Source organism: Copadichromis virginalis, linkage group LG16 (assembly GCF_057382275.1).
Source record: "Copadichromis virginalis isolate Kocher_CV1m ecotype Utaka linkage group LG16, C_Virginalis_male_GT1.1, whole genome shotgun sequence".
Classification (NCBI taxonomy): Eukaryota; Metazoa; Chordata; class Actinopteri; order Cichliformes; family Cichlidae; genus Copadichromis; species Copadichromis virginalis.
This window is the reverse complement of record NC_140633.1, coordinates 4,909,552-4,934,634: the sequence shown is the minus strand read 5'-3', so window position 1 is coordinate 4,934,634 and position 25,083 is coordinate 4,909,552. Positions and strand designations below refer to the sequence as shown.

Genomic DNA, 25,083 nt, shown 5'->3' with positions numbered 1-25,083 from the left:
TTTGTTTGTTTTTCGTGGAAACCGGGTCCAAATGGCTCTTTGGGGCTCAAAGGTTGCTGATCCCCTGGCTTAGGAAGACAGAGCCGGAGCCCAGTACGGGACACCTGCCTCTACATGCTTCACCTCTCGCTATCTGTCGCTGGGACTGTAAACAGTGTGGATGTAGATTCAGCACCTGACCGGACCTGCAGTGCAGTACTGAAACAGTTTAACGTGGAGCGCAAGAGGGTGGACCGAGATGCTGATGTCAAGCTGGGCGAAACAGCAGCGCTGTCCCTGTGATCACCATTAAAACCTTTACTGGGAAAAAGCGCGCAGGAGTCCTTCATCAAAGCACCTGATCAACAAACGACGTGAAGTTGCATTAAAATACTCTGGTGAACTGTTAACTTTGATACCATGTTTCAATTATAAGGGTTTCTAAAAGCTGAAGCGAACAGGGCTGAGTCTAAAGGGGGGCACGAGGTGTACTAGACCGTATTTACTTCAAGGTTTTCAAACCTTTTTCAAGTGAAATGATTTAAATTGCCGTCTCAATTAAATAGAATCAATGTTTAAAGTATAAAAATAAAGCTTTTTTCACAAGCCAATAAAAGTGTACAGGACTGGTAAAACACTGAGCCTCTGACCTGAGTGGTTTATTATTAATATTAATTAAAGTCTACACCATCATAACATCTTGTTTTCAGCAGCACAGAAACGTTGCACAGGGCAAACTCCAGGATGCTGATATGCTCCCTTCTCTTCACTGCAGCCTCCACATTCTCCTTTAAAGGCTTACACACACAAACTCACTTAAACACACAGAAACACATGTAGAAAAACTCAAAGCCTTCCAATGAGAAACCTTAGATTTCATATTTTTCTTATTTTATTTGACTTTGACTGTACTTGAGAGTATTTGTATATATCTGGATCTAAGAAAATGTTTTCTTAAAAAATAAAATGTAATATGGCACGCACATACGAAGGGTTTGTTTTTGTTCTTGACAGATGTTGTAAGCAGTTAAACTTTAAAATGTGATTTATGAAATGGAAACCAATGAGCAGTTCATTCTGAAAGGCCTGTTTCATTGACGGTGAACAATCATGCCAATTTTCTTGTTCTACAATAATCCATCTCAGAGATATGACGAGAAAAAAAAGTTTAAAATCTGAGAGGACGACAGAAAAAGAGTCATAAAAAGCTTAATACTTTAACAAGTATAGAACTTATAAATACCAAAAGATATAGAGGGAAGGAGCAGAATATTTTAAAATTTGAACAGCAAAAATAGCCCAGAGTTTGTGGAAGTCGTTTCATGGCAAAAAACATACGGAAGCAATAAGGACAGATGATTAGAAAGAATGAACATGATATATTTACTTTTTTGTCTGATGATTGGCAGAAAGTTTACAGCGGTTTTCTTCTGAGAGATGCTGCTGAGGCTGAAATTAAGCCAAGAGGAAAAAAGACGTATACATAAAACTCTTGCTGATTGAAACACAGGCAAGGACATACTCAAAAGTTTAGCTCCTCTGGATGTTTCCATGGAAAAGAGTTTCATCACTCATCCAGGTGACTTCTCCAGTGTCACGCTTGAGTGATGAATCTTTCTCCCACTGAAAACCAGTGTGTCCAGTTAAATTCAATCGATTTTTTAAAGGAAAGTTGTTCGATGCTGTGTTCATGAGGACACTGGGTTTAACTTGCAGCACAACACAAAGCTGCCATATTTTGTCCAAGTTTAAAACACTTAATTGAGCAGAATCAAGATGCAGAAAAGCTGAAATGTAACGTCCTCGTATGATGACGCATCACACATGACGCAGCACGGGGTCATGTGTGATGTGTAACTGCCCTCTGCTAAGACTGGAGAGAATACAAGGAATGAGACAACTGACAGCTGTTATTTTAATCAGCCTGTTTCAGTTCTGTTAAACTAAGTACCACAAAGTAATGTGGTAACATCTGGACTGACGAGTTTACTGTCAGCATTTTAATCAGCTAGTTTAAAGGCTGTAGGCTGCAGCCGTTGCTCTAACACTGTATAAATGTAACAGGGCTCAGTTCTAACAGTCTGAGCTGCTTCCAGCTTTATTTGTGAAGAGCGCAGCAGCTTCCAAAACACGCAGCGAGCTCGTACAGCTGGGAGGTAATATTTTCATAATCAGCTCCCATCTCTCCTGTGGACTCCTTAATGTCTCCAGTCTGAGATCAGCACAGCCCTGCCCTCCAGCACCACCAGCAGCAGCAGCAGCAACATTGTACCCATCAGGTAAAACATCGGCTTCGTTTGCTTCACACTGTCCCCACATGATGATGATATAGTATGATGTGATCTGATTATTAGATTCTTGATGAATGTGGGTTGTTGTGTTTCAGCCTGGTTCTGTTTGCCCCTTTTTAACTCTGAGCCCTGCCCCTTCAAACAATGTCAGCACGGCTTAATCATATGATTCCTACAGAAAAGCATCAATTTAATGTTTAAAAGGTGAACACTTCAAGAAATCTGTTCCTCAACAGACACATTGTTTGAATAATTCTTTTAAATAACACTAAGTAAAATATAGCAATATACACTTCTTAAGCAACAACCTCCGCCTTCATTTCCTCTGTTACATGCTGTGCTTTTTTTAACCCGTCCATTTGTTCACCTAATGGGTGACACTGTTTCATTGGGGTTTACTCTTTCAGCTGTCCTCAGCTGACGGATTAGTCATTGGACACTGCTGTTCCTCTTGTGAGATGCTGACATGTCTGGCTGCTGTTAAAGCCTCCGACTCTAAAAATAATCTTACCAAAACTATATTCAGTTACACTAACACCAGGCTGGTTAAAACCCCAAGAAAGCAGTTATAACCAAAGCCCAGCAGTTATAACACAAAATGTGATAAACAATATACTGGATTAAAAAACAGCCCCAGGGCAGCTGTTTCTCACTAACCTTATTCACAATCTCTTGGATAGAATTTCGTGGGACAGTCAAAGGGGTGAACGCTTCAGTTATTTAAGCATCATATTTGCTTTTCATGTAATATGTGCTGCTGGTTTCATTGATGTCCTCCAAATTTCCATCCACAGCTTTGAGCCAGAGAATGTCAGAGACCCCAGTCCAAGTTGGACAGAAACTTTCAGCTCAAAGTGGGAGTTCATCAGTTTTCCCTTCTATGTTCCCGACCTCACCGTATCCACAAACTGTGGGTAGCAACAAAGCAATGAGATTTAGAAAAAGAGGGACAGAACTTCTGAAAGCCGGCTCAACGTATCATGAGTTTGGTAAGAGTTTGGTCATGTGGGAGACGCTCAGTGTGCAGCTGCTACTTCCCCACGTTGGCTGGTGGTGACCACTGAATAGCAGACAGCTGCCTCCTAACACACAGTCATCCATAATAATACTGGCTGACTGCAATATTGTCTAAATCTTTATCTTTAATAAAAGTGTGTGATTTGCATTCTCACCCTTCAGAAGCTCATTTTTAGCCAGGAAATCCCTGATTACTGTAATCCACAATCATGTTAATGCATTCAATCATGATATTAACTTCAGCCTTAACGTTGGTGGTCAGTTATGATTCATAAATACTCGAATCTGGTGACAGTGGTACGGAAAGCCAGCGCAGGATTCAGGATGTTTCTATCTGATAATAAGTTTATTGAACACATCAGATGATTTTTTAGCTGAATCTTTGCTGTGACTCGTCTGGGAAACTTGATAGATTACACTGGCTTCTTTTTTTTTTAGTATTTCTTGCTGATGATGAATGATGAAAAATACACTGCAGTAGTATTATTATATGTTTATGTATATACAGTGGGAAAAATAAGTATTAAGTACCGATCATCAATTTATGATCGTGTTCATGTTTAAAAAATAAAAATAAGATTAAGAAAACACTTAAAAGCTTTTCTGTGTCCTTTTGCCTGTTAAATAAATGTCAAAGTGCATCACCGACTGCAGATTTGAGTTTTTATTGTGGACTTAGAAACACCTGCATTATATATATATATATATATATATATATATATATATATATATATATATATATATATATATATATATATATATATATATATATATATATATATAATGCTAAGAGCTAAGATACTGCGCAGGACCCTCAAGCTCCCAGGCCTCTGGTAGAGGACCCGAGCTTGAAGGATAAACCGCCCGCAGGGGCGTGCTGGGTGTTTATATATTTACATGCGGCTATAGTCGCTGCATTACCTACTAACTACATGAGATGCTGCACAGATAACAGAGCATCAACTGCTGTACAACTTTTCCAGAGTGCTGATCTCTTTGGCCTCCCACAACGTTTCAGGGGTGATGAGTGAGAATATTGATATTGTACGGTTTATGATTGAACATCGAGGGCCAAACAAAGGAAGCTTTATGGTTGGACGAAGTGTGCATAATCAAAGAATTGAAAGATTGTGGGGTGAACTAAACAGAGTTGTGTCAGCATACTTTAAAAACCTTTTCCTCTTTATGGAAAATGTTGGGATTTTAGATAGCACTGACCCATTTCATATTAGGGCTCTTCACCATGTATATCTTCCAAGAATGAACAGATCTGTGGATGAATTTGTAAATGAGTGGAACCATCACAGCAATGGAAAATCACTCCCCGCTGCAGCTGTGGACTGTTGGAATGTTGCAACTTCCTCAGCATCACAGAGTCTCAGTCAAGTGCACTTCAAACATCCTTCTTACCATCACCAGCAGTTGACGGCTGACTAGAGGCAGCTCGACCCCTTGAGTGACGATGGAAATCATGGGATAGAGGTTTTTTGACAGCATGCCGCATGCTTCAGTTAAGTTATTAGTAAATTTGTTTGTGTTAATTAAAAAATGTATTTGAGTGCCAGACACTAAAAATTGTGAAATATCATGATACTGAAAAGGGTCCAAGACTATTATTTAGGTAAAAGTAAGGTAAAAAGACTGGTTTTATCTTCATATTCACTTGTGCCATTTAAATCATAAAAGTAGACAAATAAAGTGTTTAGACTACACTTTTCTTTCATGACAAACCATAATTGTCACAATACAAAATGTTACAGTATATGTTACATATGATTGTATGATGTACTAATTTATCTGTTAATAAACAGGAATTATGATTCATTCATTAAATAAAATATGTTACACATTTTAAACTCTTTAAACTCTTTTTTTTAAAGACACAAATTACATAAAAAGTAGGAACACAGAACCCTTCATTTGTGTATTTCCAGTACCCAGAGGAAGGAAATAATATTCTGCAGTAATAGGGCTGGTCTTAAAAAAACACAAATGAAAGAGGGGAAAAAAAACCCCAAACAATCTACAATGAGCCTGTGTTATCAAGTAGTATAGTAAAATATGCAAACAAAATCCTTAAAACACTCCCTGCAAACCAGGTTATGTTTATTATCATTATTATTATTATTGTTTATAATACTTTGACAACATATAATAATTTGATAAGATTGTAATGTCATATAGTGTGATATAATGTTCATATTTCAACCTGTAACATAACCAGGTTTGACCAAACCAATGTCTGTCACATTTATAGACAACTTTGCTGCCAGCGTTGGAGATACTGTCTTTCCACCCAGTGTTGCCAACTCCTCAGTAAGGAAAATCGCTATTGGCTGTCCTAAAAGTCGCTAGAAGTCGCCAAATGACGTCATCGCCTAATTTGCATAATTGGTCATGCTAATGTAATTGTAACCTACGCTGTTGGAGAGAGAAATAGCATCGTGGTAGAGACATAAGGTGAGTAAAAAACGTCCTAAATGCCGTTTGAATTTATTTAGAACTACATATCAGAGACAAAACATGCCATATAAGCAGGAAAACTAATTAACTACAATCACAAAACAAAAAATGCCCCACATGTATAAACTGAAACAAAATTATTCTATCCATTCTCTTCGGCTTATCAAATCCATGTCTGATTTGAAAGTAGTGTACACTGCATGAACTGGTATTTAAGCTGTAATTTGAAAGACACACATGAAGCTTATTTAGGCTATACAGTCCTACTGCTGTCCAGGGTGTACTCTGATGCGGGTTAACAACATTAACAAATCCTCATCATGTCAACAATCCTTAAGAAAACACATCATGCTCTTCCAAATCCTGGTGAATTCCGTATTGCAAAATCCATGTCTGATTTGAAAGTAGTGTACACTGCATGAACTGGTATACGAAGGATATTTTCACAAGTATTGGCCACTGGAAATCTGCAGTTAGTGACGAACTCAAGGCTTGGCTTTGGAGAGAAACCCAGGGCTGGTATGCTGTCACATCCAGTGCAGAAAACAAGAATATCTTCCAAAGAGACATCACTTTCAACTATAAGATAGAAAAATACAAAATGATAATGAGATTCTGACTAAGATGTTGATGTACAGATACATTAAATTACCAAAAGATTAAATCAAAAGTGAAACATGTATATTTTTTTAAAATTAAACTGTAATTTGAAAGACACACATGAAGCTTATTTAGGCTATACAGTAAAACCACAATGTCAAAAAAAGAAGTTAGTGAAGACCACAACATTAAATGTACGTGGATGCAGAAATAGCCTATTATTAGTACTCAGTATACAGGATTGGTAATAATTTATTTATTTAGTTATCCTCCTATTTATCCTGTTATTTATTTATCCTGTTAATACACTGAAGTCAAACTGAAATCACATTTGGATACAATGTTGTAAACCCAGCACTTGCATCGGTACCATCTATCTACCTTTTTTGTTATGGCGTCTATGTCTGTGATTTCATGATGCTGCTGCACAAAAGTGAGAATTTTGATTTATGGTCAAACAATGTGCCAAATAGTAAACTCACATTCTGCCTCCTGAAGATAGTCTTGCCAGAAAGCCAGAGTCCGGCACTCGTAGTGCATTACTCCCTCGATCGGAGTGAATGATCTGGAATAGATTCTCCCTATCAGTTGCTCTCAGAGCCATTCCAGCTTTCACGAAAAGACACTTCATCTGAAGAGGGTATGTCTGTAGAGCATCTAGGAGAGCTACAGACCTCAAGCCATCTCTGAACCTAGCCAAAATAAAACAAAATCAAATTGTATTTTATATTACTATTATTATATTTGTATTTGATGGGATTTGGAACCTGTATCATAACAAGAGGTTTTGAGGTTTTATTAAGAGAAATTTCTGAACTAATTACATTTTGCTTCCCTGTGGACTGCTGTATCAGAGGTGAAGAACATTTTCCCCCTTACAGGGCCAGACTGTCTCAGATACAGATAACGAATGCCTATACATGGAGCAACTGAGCTGAAACATGACACACAGGGACCTGTCATGAACTGGAGTAAAAGTGACACATTGCTTTCAAATACATCTGGTCTCTTGTTCCATTGGCATTTTTATTTTTATTTTTATTTTTATTCCTATTTATTCTATTTATCCCCTTCGTATATTTTATTTATATTTGTCTCTGTATTTATATATGTGTGTGTGTGTGTGTGTGTGTGTGTGTGTATATATAATATTCTGTAACTCTGTAACTTCTGTCGGTGCTGTGCTTTTTGGAAACCGAATTTCCCAGAGGAACCCACCCGAGGGATTAATAAAGTTTTATCTTATCTTATCTTATCTTATCTTATCTTATCTTATCTTATACCTTTTCCGTCAGTCTGCAGTCAACCCAAATGCTACTCAGTTTGAATCTATTTTTATTTACATATTTAAACACATGCCTACATCGGCACAGATACAACGTTTTATGTGAATTTTAATCTCATGAATGAAAGATATCTGTTTTGTTATGAACTGTACTAGAATGGAGCGCTACAGACCTGTACCACCCAAACAGGCTAATACCATTGTTTCACAACACAATGACTTTAGTTTGACAGGCTTAATTTTTTACCATGACAGTATGTGTTTAGACATGCCTTTCAAAAGGTGCACGGGTCCGTTGAAGGACATACCAGTGAGCAGTTTCTTGTTTGTTTTGAAGTGTTATGCAAACATTGTGACCAGCAAGACTGATCAAGCTGGCTGCCTGTGCAACTGCATCTTGCAGCTGTAGATCATTCTCGGCCTGTACGATCTAAAAACAATATGAGGAAATTAAAAAATGAATTATCTGACTCTACTATTTAGTAGAACATACAAAACTAATAGCTCCAGTGATTTACATTACATTAACCCTATGAAACCCCATAACCGATCAGGAGGCTGAGCTATAAGTTATTAAGCTGGAAAACAAGTCCAATCATTAAATTCTGAAAACTGAAACTTGGAGTTTCTTGGGCAGTAACCAACAGAACCACAACCTGCCACACACATTTTTATTTCTTCCTTCTTGTAGCCATTAAAATGTTTGATCTTTTACTAGAAAAATAAAAAATAAATAAAGACTGATAGAAAGGTGCAGGACTCGGGCAAGAAAAATTAGGGAAGTGTTAGTAAAAATGTTGGACAAGCAAAAAAAGACCTACAATGAAATTGAAAGACCCAAAGGAAAATATGCTCACAGACTGCACTTGTGACCTCGTGACCCTTTGGTGAATGACTTGCAGAAAACCTGCAGCAGGTAATTCAGTATGATTTCATCATGATGCAAGAAAAACACAGAAATGTTTAAACAATGCTGAGTTGGTACCTAAGTATACAGGGAGTGCAGAATTATTAGGCAAGTTGTATTTTTGAGGAATAATTTTATTATTGAACAACAACCATGTTCTCAATGAACCCAAAAAACTCATTAATATCAAAGCTGAATGTTTTTGGAAGTAGTTTTTAGTTTGTTTTTAGTTTTAGCTATTTTAGGGGGATATCTGTGTGTGCAGGTGACTATTACTGTGCATAATTATTAGGCAACTTAACAAAAAACAAATATATACCCATTTCAATTATTTCTTTTTACCAGTGACACCAATATAACATCTCCACATTCACAAATATACATTTCTGACATTCAAAAACAAAACAAAAACAAATCAGCGACCAATATAGCCACCTTTCTTTGCAAGGACACTCAAAAGCCTGCCATCCATGGATTCTGTCAGTGTTTTGATCTGTTCACCATCAACATTGCGTGCAGCAGCAACCACAGCCTCCCAGACACTGTTCAGAGAGGTGTACTGTTTTCCCTCCTTGTAAATCTCACATTTGATGATGGACCACAGGTTCTCAATGGGGTTCAGATCAGGTGAACAAGGAGGCCATGTCATTAGTTTTTCTTCTTTTATACCCTTTCTTGCAGCCACGCTGTGGAGTACTTGGACGCGTGTGATGGAGCATTGTCCTGCATGAAAATCATGTTTTTCTTGAAGGATGCAGACTTCTTCCTGTACCACTGCTTGAAGAAGGTGTCTTCCAGAAACTGGCAGTAGGACTGGGAGTTGAGCTTGACTCCATCCTCAACCCGAAAAGGCCCCACAAGCTCATCTTTGATGATACCAGCCCAAACCAGTACTCCACCTCCACCTTGCTGGCGTCTGAGTCGGACTGGAGCTCTCTGCCCTTTACCAATCCAGCCACGGGCCCATCCATCTGGCCCATCAAGACTCACTCTCATTTCATCAGTCCATAAAACCTTAGAAAAACCAGTCTTGAGATATTTCTTGGCCCAGTCTTGACGTTTCAGCTTGTGTGTCTTGTTCAGTGGTGGTCGTCTTTCAGCCTTTCTTACCTTGGCCATGTCTCTGAGTATTGCACACCTTGTGCTTTTGGGCACTCCAGTGATGTTGCAGCTCTGAAATATGGCCAAACTGGTGGCAAGTGGCATCTTGGCAGCTGCACGCTTGACTTTTCTCAGTTCATGGGCAGTTATTTTGCGCCTTGGTTTTTCCACACGCTTCTTGCGACCCTGTTGACTATTTTGAATGAAACGCTTGATTGTTCGATGATCACGCTTCAGAAGCTTTGCAATTTTGAGACTGCTGCATCCCTCTGCAAGATATCTCACTATTTTTGACTTTTCTGAGCCTGTCAAGTCCTTCTTTTGACCCATTTTGCCAAAGGAAAGGACGTTGCCTAATAATTATGCACACCTGATATAGGGTGTTGATGTCATTAGACCACACCCCTTCTCATTACAGAGATGCACATCAAATTCAAATTCAAATTCAAATTTTATTTGTCACACACACACAACCATACACAGTATGACATGGGGGTGAAATGCTTGTAGCTGTACAATGCCCGACCATTAAATGACAGAAGAAAAGTTTTACAATATTTACAATTTACTACAAAAATTTACAAATTAACTTAGGAATTTACAGTAAAGAATGTGCAAATAGCAGAAGAGATTATAAAGATAAGGATTATAAATTATAGGAATTATAGGATTATAGGAAATGTGTGGTGGTGCGTGTGGTGATGTGTGGGAGAGTCCAGTCCTACACCTGGTTCAGGGCCCGAATAGCCTGGGGGAAGAAGCTCCTCCTCATTCTCTCTGTTTTGGCCTTAAGGGAGTGGAAGCGCTTCCCAGACCTCAACAGTGAGAAGAGTCCATTGTTGGGATGGGAGAGGTCCATCATAATCTTCCTAGCTTTGGACTTGCACCGCTTGGTGTAGATGGACAGCAGGTCAGGGAGCTCTGATTGAATGATGCGTTCTGCCGAGCGCACCACCCTTTGCAGATCTCGTCTGTCCTGCTTGGTGCTGTTCCCAAACCAGGTGCAGATGTTTGCCATCAGGACGCTCTCGATGGTGCAGGAGTAGAAGTTCTTGAGCACCTTCAGTGGCAGATGGAAGTCTCTAAGTCTTCTGAGGAAGAAGAGACGCTGACGGGCTTTCTTAACCAGGTTGTTGATGTGGCAGGACCATGACAGGTCCTGAGTGATGTGGACACCCAGGTATCGGAAACTGTCCACTCTCTCCACTGGCGTGCCACTGATGATGAGGGGTTTGTAATTCCTCGCCTGCTTTGTAGTGAAGTCCACGATCAGCTCCTTAGTCTTGCTGATGTTTAGGAGGAGGTTATTCTCCTGGCACCAGGTCTCCAGGTTCCTAATGTCCTCCAGGTAGGCCGTCTCGATGTTGTCGGAGATCAGGCCCACAACAGCAGTGTCGTCAGCAAACTTGACAATGGAGGTGGTGTCGGATGTGGCTACACAGTCATAAGTGTACAGTGAGTACAGCAGGGGGCTTAAAACACAGCCCTGAGGCACTCCAGTGCTGAGTGAGATGGAGGGGGAGACTTGTTTTCCTATCCTCACTGATTGGGGTCTGTCTGTGAGGAAGTTGAGGATCCACTGACACAGTGATGAGCTGAGTCCTAGATCCGTCAACTTGGTGAAAAGCTTAGAGGGAATTATTGTGTTGAATGCTGAACTGTAGTCCACGAACAGCATCCTAACATAATTCCCTCTGCCAGTGTCCAGGTGACTCAGGGATGTGTGGAGCAGGTGAGATATGGCATCGTCTGTGGAACGATTAGTCCGGTAAGCAAACTGAAGTGAGTCGATGGTGGGAGGAAGTGAAGAAGTGATGTGATCTCTCATCAGTCTTTCAAAACACTTCATCACAATTGAAGTCAAATACACAGACTCAGTCTGTGGATTTATCAGGAAATGCGTGGAAGATGTCGTCCCATCCAGAACAGTCAAATCCTTCCCAAATCAAAAACCCTGGATTAACGGAGATGTTCGCGCGGCACTGGCGGCACGGAACACCGCCTTTGCCTCCGCGAACACATCGGACTACAAACACGCACATTACCAACTCCGGAAGACGATCAAAGCAGCCAAACGTGAGTACAGGGACAGGGTGGAACAACAGTTTGACAACCCTCGGAGTATGTGGCAGGGACTAAACACGATCACAGACTTTAGAGGGAAAACCAGCACACCGCAGACCACGGCCTCTCTGTGTGAGGATCTAAACGTATTCTACGCTAGATTCGACACAGCGAACACCATGAGACCGGACAGTGTGCGCACCGCGGATGACGTCAGTGCGCACACTGTGTCTGAGGAGGATGTGCGGAGGTGCTTCAGGAAGGTGAACGCACGCAAAGCTACTGGTCCGGACGGGATTCCCGGCCGCGTCCTCAGGTCATGCGCGGCTCAGCTGGCTGGAGTGTTCACGCACATCTTCAACCTTTCCCTCTCTCTGTCTGTAGTCCCAGCCTGCTTCAAAATGGCCACCATCGTCCCTGTACCCAAATCCTCCACCATCTCCTCATTGAACGACTGGCGACCTGTAGCCCTGACCCCCATCGTAAGCAAATGCTTCGAGAAGCTGGTCAGGGACTTCATCTGCTCTGCACTACCCGACTCACTGGACCCTCTACAGTTTGCATACCGCCACAACAGGTCCACTGATGATGCCATAGCCCTGACACTACACACTGCCCTGTCACACCTGGAGAAGAGAGACACGTATGTGAGGATGCTGTTTGTAGATTACAGCTCAGCATTCAATACCATCGTTCCCTCGAAGCTGGACAGGAAACTGCAGGATCTAGGACTGAGCAGCTCCCTCTGCAGCTGGATCCTTAGCTTCCTGTCTGACAGACGCCAGGTGGTCAGACTGGGCAGCATCACCTCATCCCCCATCACACTGAACACTGGTGCTCCACAGGGGTGTGTACTGAGCCCTCTCCTGTACTCACTCTACACCTACGACTGCACAGCCACTAACAGCTCCAACATCATTGTGAAGTTTGCGGACGACACTACAGTGGTGGGTCTTATCACCAACGGTGATGAGACGGCTTACAGGGAGGAGGTCAGCGCCCTGACCCACTGGTGTCAAGACAACCATCTCACCCTCAACGTCGCAAAGACAAAGGAGTTGATAGTGGACTTCCGGAGGTGCAGAGAAGTACACACCCCCATCACCATCAACGGCGCTGCTGTGGAGAGAGTGAGCAGCTTCCGCTTCCTTGGAGTACATCTGGCTGAGGATCTTACGTGGTCAGTACACACAAACAAAACAGTGAAGAAGGCGCAGCAGCGCCTCTTCTTTCTCAGGAGACTGAAAAGATTCGGCATGAGCCCCCGCATCCTCAGGACCTTCTATCACTGTGCCATTGAGAGCATCCTCACTGGATGCATCACCACCTGGTACGGCAACAGCACCGCTTACAACTGCAAAGCTCTCCAGCGAGTAGTGCGGTGCTCTGAACGGATAATTGGAGGTGAGCTTCCCTCCCTCCAAGACATCTACAGGAAGCGGTGCCTGAGGAAAGCGGGGAGGATCATCAAGGACTCCAGTCACCCCAGCCATAAACTGTTCAGACTACTTCCATCAGGAAGGAGGTTCTGCAGCATCCGGTCCCGAACCAGCAGACTGAGAGACAGCTTCTTCCACCAGGCCATCAGACTGCTGAACACGTCATAGACACCTCAGCTTCACTACTGGAACTTTAACATTATGCACTCCATACTGTACAGTAATGCCACTTGTTTTGCACATATTCAACTCTGTATATTTTATATATTTTATTATTATTATTATTATTATTATTATTTTATTTTATTTTTTTACTATTTAATTTGTAAAAATGTGTATACACACACACACACACACACACACACACACACACACACACACACACACACACACACGTAGGAAAATATTTAGTATACACATCCAGAAATGCATACACTATTATATATTGTACATATATTTATTAGTTTCAGGTTGGCCATTCTTGTATTTTGCTCGTTTGTGTTGTTGTGTTTGCACATCTCTGTTGCTTGTGGGGCTCGCACACAAGAATTTCACTCGCATGTGCTGTGCCAGTGTGCCTGCACATGTGATGTGACAATAAAAAGTGATTTGATTTGATTTGATTTGAAGTCAGTGCTACTGGACGGTAGTCATTGTGGCAAGCGGGCTGTTGTTTCTTTGGAACAGGGACAATAATGGACCGTTTGAAGCACGTGGGAACCACAGCTTGGGCCAGGGAGAGGTTGAAGATCTCCGTGAACACCGGTGCTAGTTGATCAGCGCAGGCTCTAAGGACCCGGCCAGGGATTGCATCTGGTCCTGCTGCCTTCCTGGTGTTCACCCTCCTGAAGGTGTTCCTCACGGCATGCTCTGTGATGACGAATGCATTTTCTTCACTGGTGCACTCCGAGCGCGCGCAGCCGTTTGTTGTTTTAATTGCTGCGGCGTCGAAGCGAGCATAAAACGTGTTCAGCTCATCAGCCAGTGAAGCATCGGCATTCATCATTGAAGAAGCTGGTCGTTTATAGTCCGTTATAGTCCGCAGTCCTTTCCACAGGCTCCTAGAGTCGCACTGTCGTAGCTGTGACTCTAATTTTTCCCCGTAGCTCCGCTTTGCCTTTCGGACCGCGCTGCGCACGTTGTAGGACGCAGCCTTGTATAGGTCCATATTACCGGAGACGAGCCCTTCATTGTAGGCAGCGGTGCGTGATCTCAGAGCGTCGCGGATGTTTTTATCCACCCACGGCTTCTGGTTGGGAAACGTTCGGATGATAGTTCTTTCTGCTGTGTCGTCCGCTAGTTTCCCGATAAATCCCACAACCGCTTCCGTAAACATGTTGATGTCATCAGAGCTGCACCGAAACATGTCCCAGTCTGCGTCATCCAGTGCGTCCTGCAGCGCGGCCACCGATTGGTCCGTCCAGCGAGCGACCTCCCTCCTGATTGGTGGTTGCTGCTTTAGCCTTTGTTTGTAAGCAGGTATGAGGAAGATGGCGGAATGGTCCGATTTTCCAAATGCCGGCAGGGGCTGAGCCTTGTAACAGTTCTTGATCGGGGTGTAGCAGTGGTCTAATGTCCTCGTGCCCCGGGTGGGGCAGTTGATGTGCTGGTGAAGGTTGTGAAATGTCCGTTTGAGATTCACTCTGTTAAAATCTCCCACAACAATGAGTGCGGCATCTTGGTGAAGTGTTTGTTGATGTGTGAGAGCCTCATGCAGCTCACATAAGGCAGTGTCCGAGTCCGCGTGAGGCGGAATGTAAACAGTGCAGGCAATGACCGCAGTGAATTCCCGAGGGAGATAGAAAGGGCGACACTTAACGAGCAAAAGCTCCAGATTGGGCGAGCAAGAGCGTGTGAGTGGGGAGATGTTTGTGCTGTCGCACCATCTGTTGTTCACCATCAAACACACTCCACCACCTCTTTTCTTCCCCGACTCCTTTGTCCTGTCCATGCGGTAAACCGAAAAGAATCCCGTCGGCTGCACGGCGTGGTCTGGTATCGCTGGGTTCAGCCAAGTCTCGGTGAAGCAGAGGAGGTTGCAGTCCCGAATGTCTCTCTGGAACTTGATTCTGGCTTTGAGGTCATCAAGCTTGTTCTCGATGGATTGAATATTGGCTAGCAGGATACTGGGCATGGGTGCGCGGTGTGCGCGAGCCCGTAGCCTGTTCCTGATGCCGGCTCTTTTACCTCGAGGCCGTCGCTTAGGGTCGCGTCCTTTGTTCTCTCTCAGGATCTCCTTTGGCCAGTTTGGGTCCGGAGTTAAACATGGTGAAATGTTCGTGTACTGCAGACCAATAGAAACCAAAGTGTCTCTACTGTAGCGGATTTGTGTGTTTTGCATGATGCCCATGCAAGATTATCGCAGATATAGCAAAAAGTGACGAAAAACTGCAAAAAGTGGAGAAGTTAGGGCAGAGCATCCAGCACGGCAGCCGACCTCACCGGCGCCATTTTGTATCATCACCTAATATGCTTAATTGGTAGTAGGCTTTCGAGCCTATACAGCTTGGAGTAAGACAACATGCATGAAGAGGATGATGTGGACAAAATACTCATTTGCCTAATAATTCTGCACTCCCTGTATATAAAGTGGTGAGCTATAGAGAAATGTAACAAGAACTTGCCGTGTAGTGATAGAATGTCAAGAGTGTGTTTGATACTGGATGAAAATTGCACAGTACTAAATAAAAGATACAAAACAGTGTTACAACTTGTCAACAGTATTTTGATTCTAACTCTTGTTTCTTACTTGCAGAACTTTCAGTAAAATGTTGGACGTAGTCCGAAGCTCTACCAGATTCAACAAAGGAGGCTCTGGATCCACATTAAAAATGACAATAAATCAGTTATTTACTCTAGACCTAAGAGTGGATAGGACTGACTTTGTGGTTTGCATGTTTGCTATTTTTTACAAATGACTTATTTTTTTGTTTGAGGTTTTTTTAGAGGAGGAATCATCTACATCAGCGGTCCCCAACCCCCGGGCCACAGACCGGTACCGGTCAGTGAGTCGTTTGGTACCGGGCCGCGAGAGTTGAGGCTCGGGTGTGAAATGTATGGTTTTCAGGGTTTTTATCGGTTTTTAGTGTTATTTTGTTATCGTTTTTATCGTTAACTCGGTTTTCCTGGGTCTTTTCACGTGTGTTATGAATAAATCTACTTTTTTCGGTACCGGTACTAGTTTTATTTTGTTGTATTTATCCGTCGTGCAAAAAATATCGTCGGGCATAAACCGGTCCGTGGTGCAAAAAAGGTTGGGGCCCGCTGATCTACATGTACTAAATATTATTTTCAGACAGCTAACAATCAATACACAAGTCTCAACAATCGCCAATATTGCCAATAGTAACCTGGCAAGTTTACTTGTACAACTAACTTACTTAAGTCAGTTTTTTCTTAGTTTGTAAAGTCGTCTGTCCCTTCAGCCTAATCTGCATCTTCGCACTCGGACCATTTTCACTTTCACTTATGAGAAACAAAAAAGAAGAAATTCACTCTGTGATCCTAGTCGTTAGCAGGTTTTAGACTCAGTTTTAACACCAGGTTAATAACTCTATTAGGCAGGTGGAGATTCTTAACATCAAAGATAAAATCAATACAATACATTTGAAAAGCCTCTTCAACTGATTGTGGAGTACATTAATGCATTCACATAGTGATAAGAAAAATCAACATCCAGGTGTTTGTTAGCGAGAGATAAAAGAGCAAACGTTGTATTATACTACTGAGTCACAATCAGATGAGCCCCCACCCTATCTGCAGAGAAACGTGGAAGGTTGGCATTGATCAGATGATCAGATTGAGTTTATCGATGACTTTGGTAACACCTCAACTTTCAAACAAATCTCCTGATTCTTTGAAGCACATACAGTGAGGAAGAGGCTGCCTTGAGTAAAGCAGCTGACAGGTGTGACGAGTTGCACAAAATGTCTGCCTTTCCTCCCACAATCCCCTGCATTGCTGTACAGAGCTGACCAATGTCATGTGGTGCCCTGTGTGATGTCACAGCAGTATAAAGGCCTCACTCGGCCGACCAGCTGCCCTGAGCAGAGTCAGCGTTCCCAGCCTGGACGCCTCGGCTGGAGGGACTGCTGTTACGAGGAAAACTACAAAACTACACGGCGGCGTAGGCCTGTAGTTTTGTTTTTTTCTTTGGGGTTCCTTTGAGGCTCAACTGTTCCCCTTTTGGATTTTCTGACTCCGTTTTCTGGATAAAGATTTTAGATTTCCTGCTGAGCGCCCAAATCTGGGCTTCCCAGGCATCCTTGTCCAGACAAGTAAGTGTCTTTAAAGTTTTTTAAACTGTTGTGAATAATGAGCTCCAACGGAGAACCAGACAAAGTGATCTTTTTATATTTTTTTAGCTGAAGGTTAGAGCAGGGCATCCCAGAATAGCCGCTGAGAACATCAGATTGGATCCCAGCTGAGTGGCTGATGGCTTTTTAAGGGAATCAGCAGCAGGGCTATCAGTTGCCCCTCCAGATATGTGCCACATGGTGCCTGTCAATCAAACTGAGATGTGTTGGGGTGGAGGTGGTGATATTTTTAGTCGTTGGCTTTAGCGCCCAACCCCCGGGCACGGGGTGGTGGTGACTGACTGCAGCAACACTTCAAGGAAGCTTTTATTTTAGATTTGAGAATAGTCAACAGCTGAGCCGAGTTTGTATTTTAGTTTTATTAAATGTATTTACAATAAATTTAATATCATTTAGTTAATATAATGTTTTGAGCTTGTGTTTTATTTTTCAAGTGGAGGTTCTTGCATTTGGCTCATTTACGCTGTCATTGCTTTTAAGATGTTTCCAGACGTGTCCTATAACGAAACAGCCCAAGAACATTGATTTGCAATCTTAAAAAGTACATAAAATCTGAGTTAAGTGTTTTGTTGTTGCATTAAATATATTTACTTTGGAAAGTAATTTATTTTAACTGTTTATAAAAAGCATATAATATGAATACAAATGAATAAAGTTAAATAGAAAGCAGGACTCAGGTTTCACAGAAAACGTAATAATCCTAAGAATTATTAGCAAGTCATCTTATTTCTGCTTCTAAAGCTGAAATGATTGCAAAATAATAATAATTCATTGTTTACATTATTATTGCTTTTATGCTTATTTATCTTATTCTTCCCAGTTAAATTTACCCTTCATTCTAATTTGTGTTGTACAGTTATTTCATTTTTAACCTTAATTTATATTTTATTCCTTCCTAGTTAAATTTACCCTTTTTAATTTTTCATATTTATTTCCTATCTTATTCATAGCCTTTTCCTTTTTTGTTCTCTTTAGGTCACGAGCAGTTGTCCAAGCATTTCACTACATATCGTACTGTGTATGACTGTGTACGTGACAAATAAAATTTGAATTTATTTATTATTTATTTATTATAATTGAGCAGCAAACGAACGTTTCAGTCCAAACAGTCTGAACTCTGGAGGGGTGAGAGTGTAACTAATGTGTTATAAACGCTCCCCTTGCTTTGCCTCGGGCTCAGTTTCTGAACTGTGACATCATGTGCATCATGTGCATGTTCAGTGTTTCATTTCATCTGTTTAGCTATATCATGCTGTTATTGTTCAGTAGGTCCCACATCATAACTGTTATGATATTATTACTCCACATGATATAAAGATGAGAACATGTTTCTTAAGAGGTTTAAAAATGTTGAAAAACTCATGTTAATCATTTAAAAGTAAAAAATATATGTCTTTATGTTTTTATTCACATAATGTTTTTAGGGGCTTATGATAGTCCTTTTTGTTATTTATTACACAATGATTAATATAAATTGTTAATTATTTACTAATTTTAAATAAAAAAATAAAAAAAATAAAATATATATACTGTTTTATGATGATGACATATATGATTTTATATATAATATTATTAATGTGGTTATTAAAATAATAAATATTAACATTGTGATTCTCTGGATGGAGAGTAAATTTTATGGTATTCAAAAGATCAGATTAATTAGAATGAACTGTCAGATATTCGAATGTTCATCTTTAGCGTGAAGGAAACAAATGAAACTTTACAATTGGAAATGAAATTAAATAAAAAATAAATAGATAAACATTTAAAAATTAATTCTATTAATGGCCCATTCTCCTTACAAAGTGAGATTAAGAATTTTAGCTCCATGGTTACGGCAATAAGATAATTCCACACATCATAACATCTCAAATAAAATTATTGATGTCTTTATGTTGAAATGATTCTTTATTTTCTGATTTGAAGCTCACCATTTTTTGTTTTCTTGAGATTTTCGACTAGTTAGAATAGAATAGAATAGAATAGAATAGAATAGAATAGAATAATCCTTTAATTTTCCCACAAGGGGAAATTTGGGTGTAACAGCAGCCAGAAAGACACATATACAACAAACAGTACACAGGACACAGGACAGAAACATACACAGTTTTTCTTACATATTTACATCGAGGACAGTGGTTACCAAAAACAGATTGCTGTACTGTTATTAAATTAAATAAAATTAAATACAGATAAGAGGCAAACCAGGTTATAATGTGAACCGGTTGATAAGATAGTGCAGTTACAGCGCTGACGTAAACATCTGTGTTTGTTGGGAGCAGTTCTGATCGTGCAGTCTGACAGCTGCAGGGAGGAAGGACCTGCAGAAACGCTCCTTCATGCATCGAGGATGCAGCAGTCTGTCACTGAAGCAGCTCTGCAGTTCAGCAACTGTTGAAGTTGCTAAGTTGAAGCTGAATTACCTTAATAACCAGAGTGGGAGTTATTTCATGCCTCCAACAGCAACAGCTGTCAGTCTTTGTGCATTGTAAAGTTGACAAAACTCTCAGGTGGCCTGGACCAGATCCAGGAGGACTCCAGTGCCAGTCAAGACCAGTCAGAGCCAGTTTCACCAAAAAGGGCCAGTAAGACGCCCGGCAGAGCTTAGCAGTGCCAGTGAATGCTGCTGATAACGAATGAAACACTGATAAAGACAAACAAAATCCATAAGTTTTCCCTTCAGGCAGTGGGACAAATTCCTGTGTGACGGGAATGTCGCTGATCAATCAAACTAGGTCAAGTTTCACTGCCCTCGCTGACTCCAGTCTACTGATTTATTGACAGTTCATTAAATAGTGTGAACAGTTTCTAAATAATATAAAGCACATCGTTGACGTTCATCTTCTGATGTTGCCTGAAACAGAATTAATTATAATTAATGTGAAGAAAATTAAGCTCAAATAGGAAATGTATTCAGCCAGGTTAGACAAACAAATGTAATTCTTACCATGTTGTTCGTGTAAGTGTGACTTTTTCTTTCTACTAGCTTCTTCAGAAGGATACTGAGGCACTCCTAAAGCAGCAGAGTAATATTTGACTGATGAGTGGTGCTGTGAAAAACACTTTCTCTGTAGTTTCTGTAGTTTCAGTGCTTTTCCTAAACTTTCTGCCGTGATCCGGGACTAGCCTGGTTCAGGGGCACCTGCAGAGTTTTTCCGTAGGGGTGGCCACATGGGGGGTGGCTCAGCAAAAACAGAATTTTCAGTTTTATTATGCTGTTGTCAAATATAGGTTACTTGAAAAATATGTGTGTGTGGGGGAGGGGGGTTGCCTAGTTAATTTCCTGCTATTAAAGTCGATATCACTTAAAATAGGTAATTGATTGGTTGACTGAAGGTCCCAACCATCACTTTAATGATTCTCAGCACAGCTGAGCAGAAGCAGCTCAAGATTCTCAGACTGGAGCAAACGTGTTCAGGAAATAAGTATAAGATCATGGAAGAGTGTGAACTGCTGCTTGTCTCTTTGTTGGCAGTGATCCGTCCAGGGATTGGCACCAGCCCCCCTTGGTGCCCCCAGCTGGGTTTCCCACTGGTTGGACATAAACCTGAGAAACGTGCAGGATGCAGTCATACGTAACAGCTGCCTAATTTGGCTCCTTTTGAGCCCGGGAAGTTTAGAAGTTCATTTCCAATGCAGGCATCAGCAACAGTATTCGTTTGGTGACTACCAGCAGCTGTTTTGCTTCCACTCTCCCACCACTCGTGAATGAGAATCCAAGACGAAGCAATGCTAAGTGAGCTAGCCACCCTTACAAACATGAACTCAGACATAATGCCTGTGACTGTGGGCTGGAAGATGCCTTTATTAATCTGAAAGTGGCACTAAGAAACTTCTCATTTCAAACTTCCTGTTAATGCAAGTGGCTGATAGCAATGGCTAGAGTCACATTTGTAAAATACAGCCTTTACTGCTATTAAAGGGTCTTTGCCTCACACTATATAACACCTTGAGGCGACTGCTGTGGCTTTCCTTTAAGAATATGTAAAGTAAACATGTAAAATTTTACAATTTCATTTTTTACAAAAAAGTTCAATTATTAGATAAAAACCCTGAGGAAAAGCAAACTATCATAAAATCACAGCCCAGTCTACTGAACGAACTGAAACCTGAGAGCAGTTTCCCAGTTTTAAGCTGGTGTTCTGATCTGCCTGATCAGCTAGTGGTTTATCAGCCAGACTCTGAGGAGCCTGGACTACATCTGGGGATGTCACTCCTAAAATAAACTCAGCAGAGTTCCTGTCAGCACACTAACCATCAAAGAGAAGCTGTGGACACAACATCTACAGAGCCTCAGATGCAGCTGTTTGTGTTTTTACATATGTTTTATTTACTGGAGTGAGCAGCAGTGGGATATTTGATGCAGTTTAATGAAGACAAAGATAGTGTAGTTTCATAGAGTGCTGAAAGATATTTGTTGTGGTCACATCTGAATATTTAAAAACTGATGCTGTGTATCTGTGTACTGTCTGATGGGCAAACTCTGTATGACATTCTGAGTGGAGATGATCTAATTCATCTGTGGTCGTTACCTAAACACAGGAAGATGTCTTCATTTTTGCAGATAAGAAATATAAAGACATGTATTTGGTACAGAATATGCAAAGGTTCATCCTGAAATATATTTTTCACTCAGATTATAGACCAGTGGTTTTTAACCTTGTTGGAGGTAACGAACCCCACCAGTTTCATGTGCGCATTCACTGAACCCCTCTTTTGTGAAAAATAAAATGTGATTTTTTTCAAATTCAAGACATAGATATGTTTTTTATTGGTGCACAAAATGAGCCGTGCATGTCACGGTGGAGGCTCTGCCGAACCCCTGGGATCGACTCACCGAACCCCTAGGGTTCGATCGACCCCGGGTTGAGAACCACTGTTATAGACGAACGTAATGCTTGTAACGTTGTTCTGCACATCCAAATGTGTCTTTCTTCATATCACCTATATTACCCACAATGCACCTTAAACTCATAGGACTCATATGTGAAGGTTACAGTATTACTCCTGTCACTGCATTATTGGGTAAAACTCTGCTGCAGTGGTGATTCCCTTTGAGATGTCCAAACTGAAGTAAAAGCCATCTTACTAACTTTGGAAGAGACAGCTTGTCTGAAGTCGTGCTGGTTTGACTGACAGCATGAAAAAACCCAAAGTCATCTCCCTTTGTTGCTGTTTCCAATGTAAAGGTAAAGTTAGCTTTAGATTTGTGCTTTACAGCCCTGTCTCTGTGGACAATTCAATAAAAAGGTAAAAACCATGAATTATGTCTATAAACAAAAATAGTTAGAGCCTATTTCTAAAAATCATCTGGACTCGTGAGTTAAACTAAGAAAATCTCAAGTCTTAACCCTATAATGAGTTTCTGAGACCTCGATCTCATCAGCATGATCAATACTTGCCATAATTTCAAAATGTTACGGACAAAACTCTTTTTTTTGTCTAACATTGTTGTTACCAAAAAGTTGCCAAAAACACCCAATATATGACATGCGATAAAAATATATAATAAATATAGAACAAAATATATCATACACAACATGATTTGGCAAAAAATAAATACACTTGTGGATTTTGTTTATGAGGGTTAATAAACATGGCTGGCTATTTTTTGATGGGTTGGGTCTTACAGGGTTAAAGACGACTCCTTAATTTTCTCCCAAACTGTAAAAAGCTAAAAACAAAGGTCTCACAACAATAGTTAGAACTGGAGCAGTCTTATAGAGTAGACCTTATTATCTCTCTGGACTGACTCCTGATGTCCACTTCCGAGCATGATGTGGAGTGATACTGATATGTGCTGCCGGGTAATGCCAACAATTCTTTGAAAGGACGTTTCATTTTATGCTGCACTAATTTGTTGATGTTGTTTGACGTGTCCACTGACTGTGTCTTTGTCTTATTTGTGTGTAGGGTGCCAGCCAACATGTCAACACAAGCACCGACATTCACACAGCCGCTACAGAGCGTCGTGGCACTTGAGGGTAGTGCCGCGACGTTTGAGGCTCAAATTAGTGGTAAGACAGCTTCCAGACTGAACCGACTCACATGTTGAACCCGACCATTTGTGACTGTTCTGTCGTCCACAGGTTCTCCAGTTCCCGAGGTGAGCTGGTTCCGCGATGGCCAGGTTCTTTCCACCACCACTCTGCCAGGTATACAGATCTTGTTCAGCGATGGCCGCGCTGTTCTGAGGATTCCTGCTGTGACGGCTGCACACAGCGGAAGGTTTTCTGTTAGAGCCACGAACGGAGCTGGACAAGCCACAAGCACCGCTGAACTCCTCGTTACAGGTGAGAGCAGGGAGGCTGGGACACCGGTGACCTGGGAAAACACAGGAAAAATACACTGAAGTATTTTCCCATTCAAATCACTGAATTCAGGCGTTCCAATCACTTACATAGTCACTGGCTCCTATAGCATTCAGGCTGCTTCTACAAACATTCGTGAAAGAATGGTTTGCCCTCAGACCTCAACCTCAAGGTCCGACAGGCCAAGTTTTCTAAAACCGTGGAAATGCAAAAGCCCAAGAACAACGTGATTTAAGTCATTCATTTCTTATACGTTACCTTTCTAGTACAAATCTCCATCATCTCCATTATCAGTTTGCAGTTTGCCTGCTTGCTCGTTGCTGTATCAGCATGGCAGTATTATAAAGGAATACCATCAAAAGCAACAGAGGCACAAATACATCCAAAAACAAATCATTAATGTTGCTATACGCTACAGTAAAGTGAATCTTAGATGAGATCCTCAAACTCTCTGTGGGTTAGTGCCAGTCTAAATGTATCCTGCTGGTCTTTAACAGGGGGGGGGGGTCGTGTAACTTAATCCAGTGATAAACTCAGCATAGATGCAGCTGTTGCAGCACATCATTGCATAAAGTTATTAACAAACTTAAACCCACTGAGGTCTGAATCGTTGATTTTAATTTATTAACGATAATATAAAAGACATCAGGACTCATTTTATTATGTACACAGAGACACTTCTGGTACCAGGCTGGTTCAATTTCTTTCCATTTTTCAGTTTTTCATGAGATAGCAGGTGTTTTTGGTCCACACTGACACGACAGCATCACGTCGTTATAGCAGATTTGTTATCTGCACAGAAATGGATGTAAACTGCAGTTACCAGATTAGAACTCTTCATTTTTGTTTATTAGTCTTTGGTGCTTTTAGTTAGGTTACTGCTTGGTAAGGGCAGGTCAGCATTAAAATCAAGCTAATCTTCTATCTCTGCAGTGGAGACGGCGCCTCCAAATTTCCTTCAAAGACTTCAGAGTTTAACAGTGAGACAAGGCAGCCAGGTGAGGCTGGATGTGCGAGTGACAGGAATCCCAACACCAGCTGTGAAGTTCTACAGAGAAGGGGCCGAGATTCAGAGCTCGGCCGACTTCAGGATCCTCCAAGATGGAGACCTGTATACTTTGTTGATCGCTGAAGCCTTCCCAGAGGACTCTGGGACATATTCTGTGACTGCCACCAACAACAGCGGACGGGCCACCTCCACTGCCGAATTGCTAGTTCAGGGTAAGCACCACAGTTTAATTAATTCTTCAAATATGTCAAGTTTGGTCAAAATATTTTATGTGGACACGCATAATCCTCATAATAATTGA

General features: G+C 41.3%; 1 protein-coding gene across 2 annotated transcripts in view; it reads left to right on the top strand.

The window, feature by feature from the left end:
- Positions 1-17,176: 17,176 nt before the first annotated feature.
- The window catches only part of LOC146690116 (titin-like), a 218,377-nt gene continuing 210,470 nt past the window's right edge, over positions 17,177-25,083 (top strand). For both annotated transcript variants that reach the window (XM_085434978.1, XM_085434981.1), the window contains exons 1-4: positions 17,177-17,423; positions 23,376-23,479; positions 23,552-23,755; positions 24,707-24,994. In XM_085434978.1, the coding sequence (XP_085291104.1) occupies positions 23,389-23,479; positions 23,552-23,755; positions 24,707-24,994 (583 nt within the window). In that variant the 5' untranslated portion in view covers positions 17,177-17,423; positions 23,376-23,388. The remainder of the gene's footprint in view (positions 17,424-23,375; positions 23,480-23,551; positions 23,756-24,706; positions 24,995-25,083) is intronic.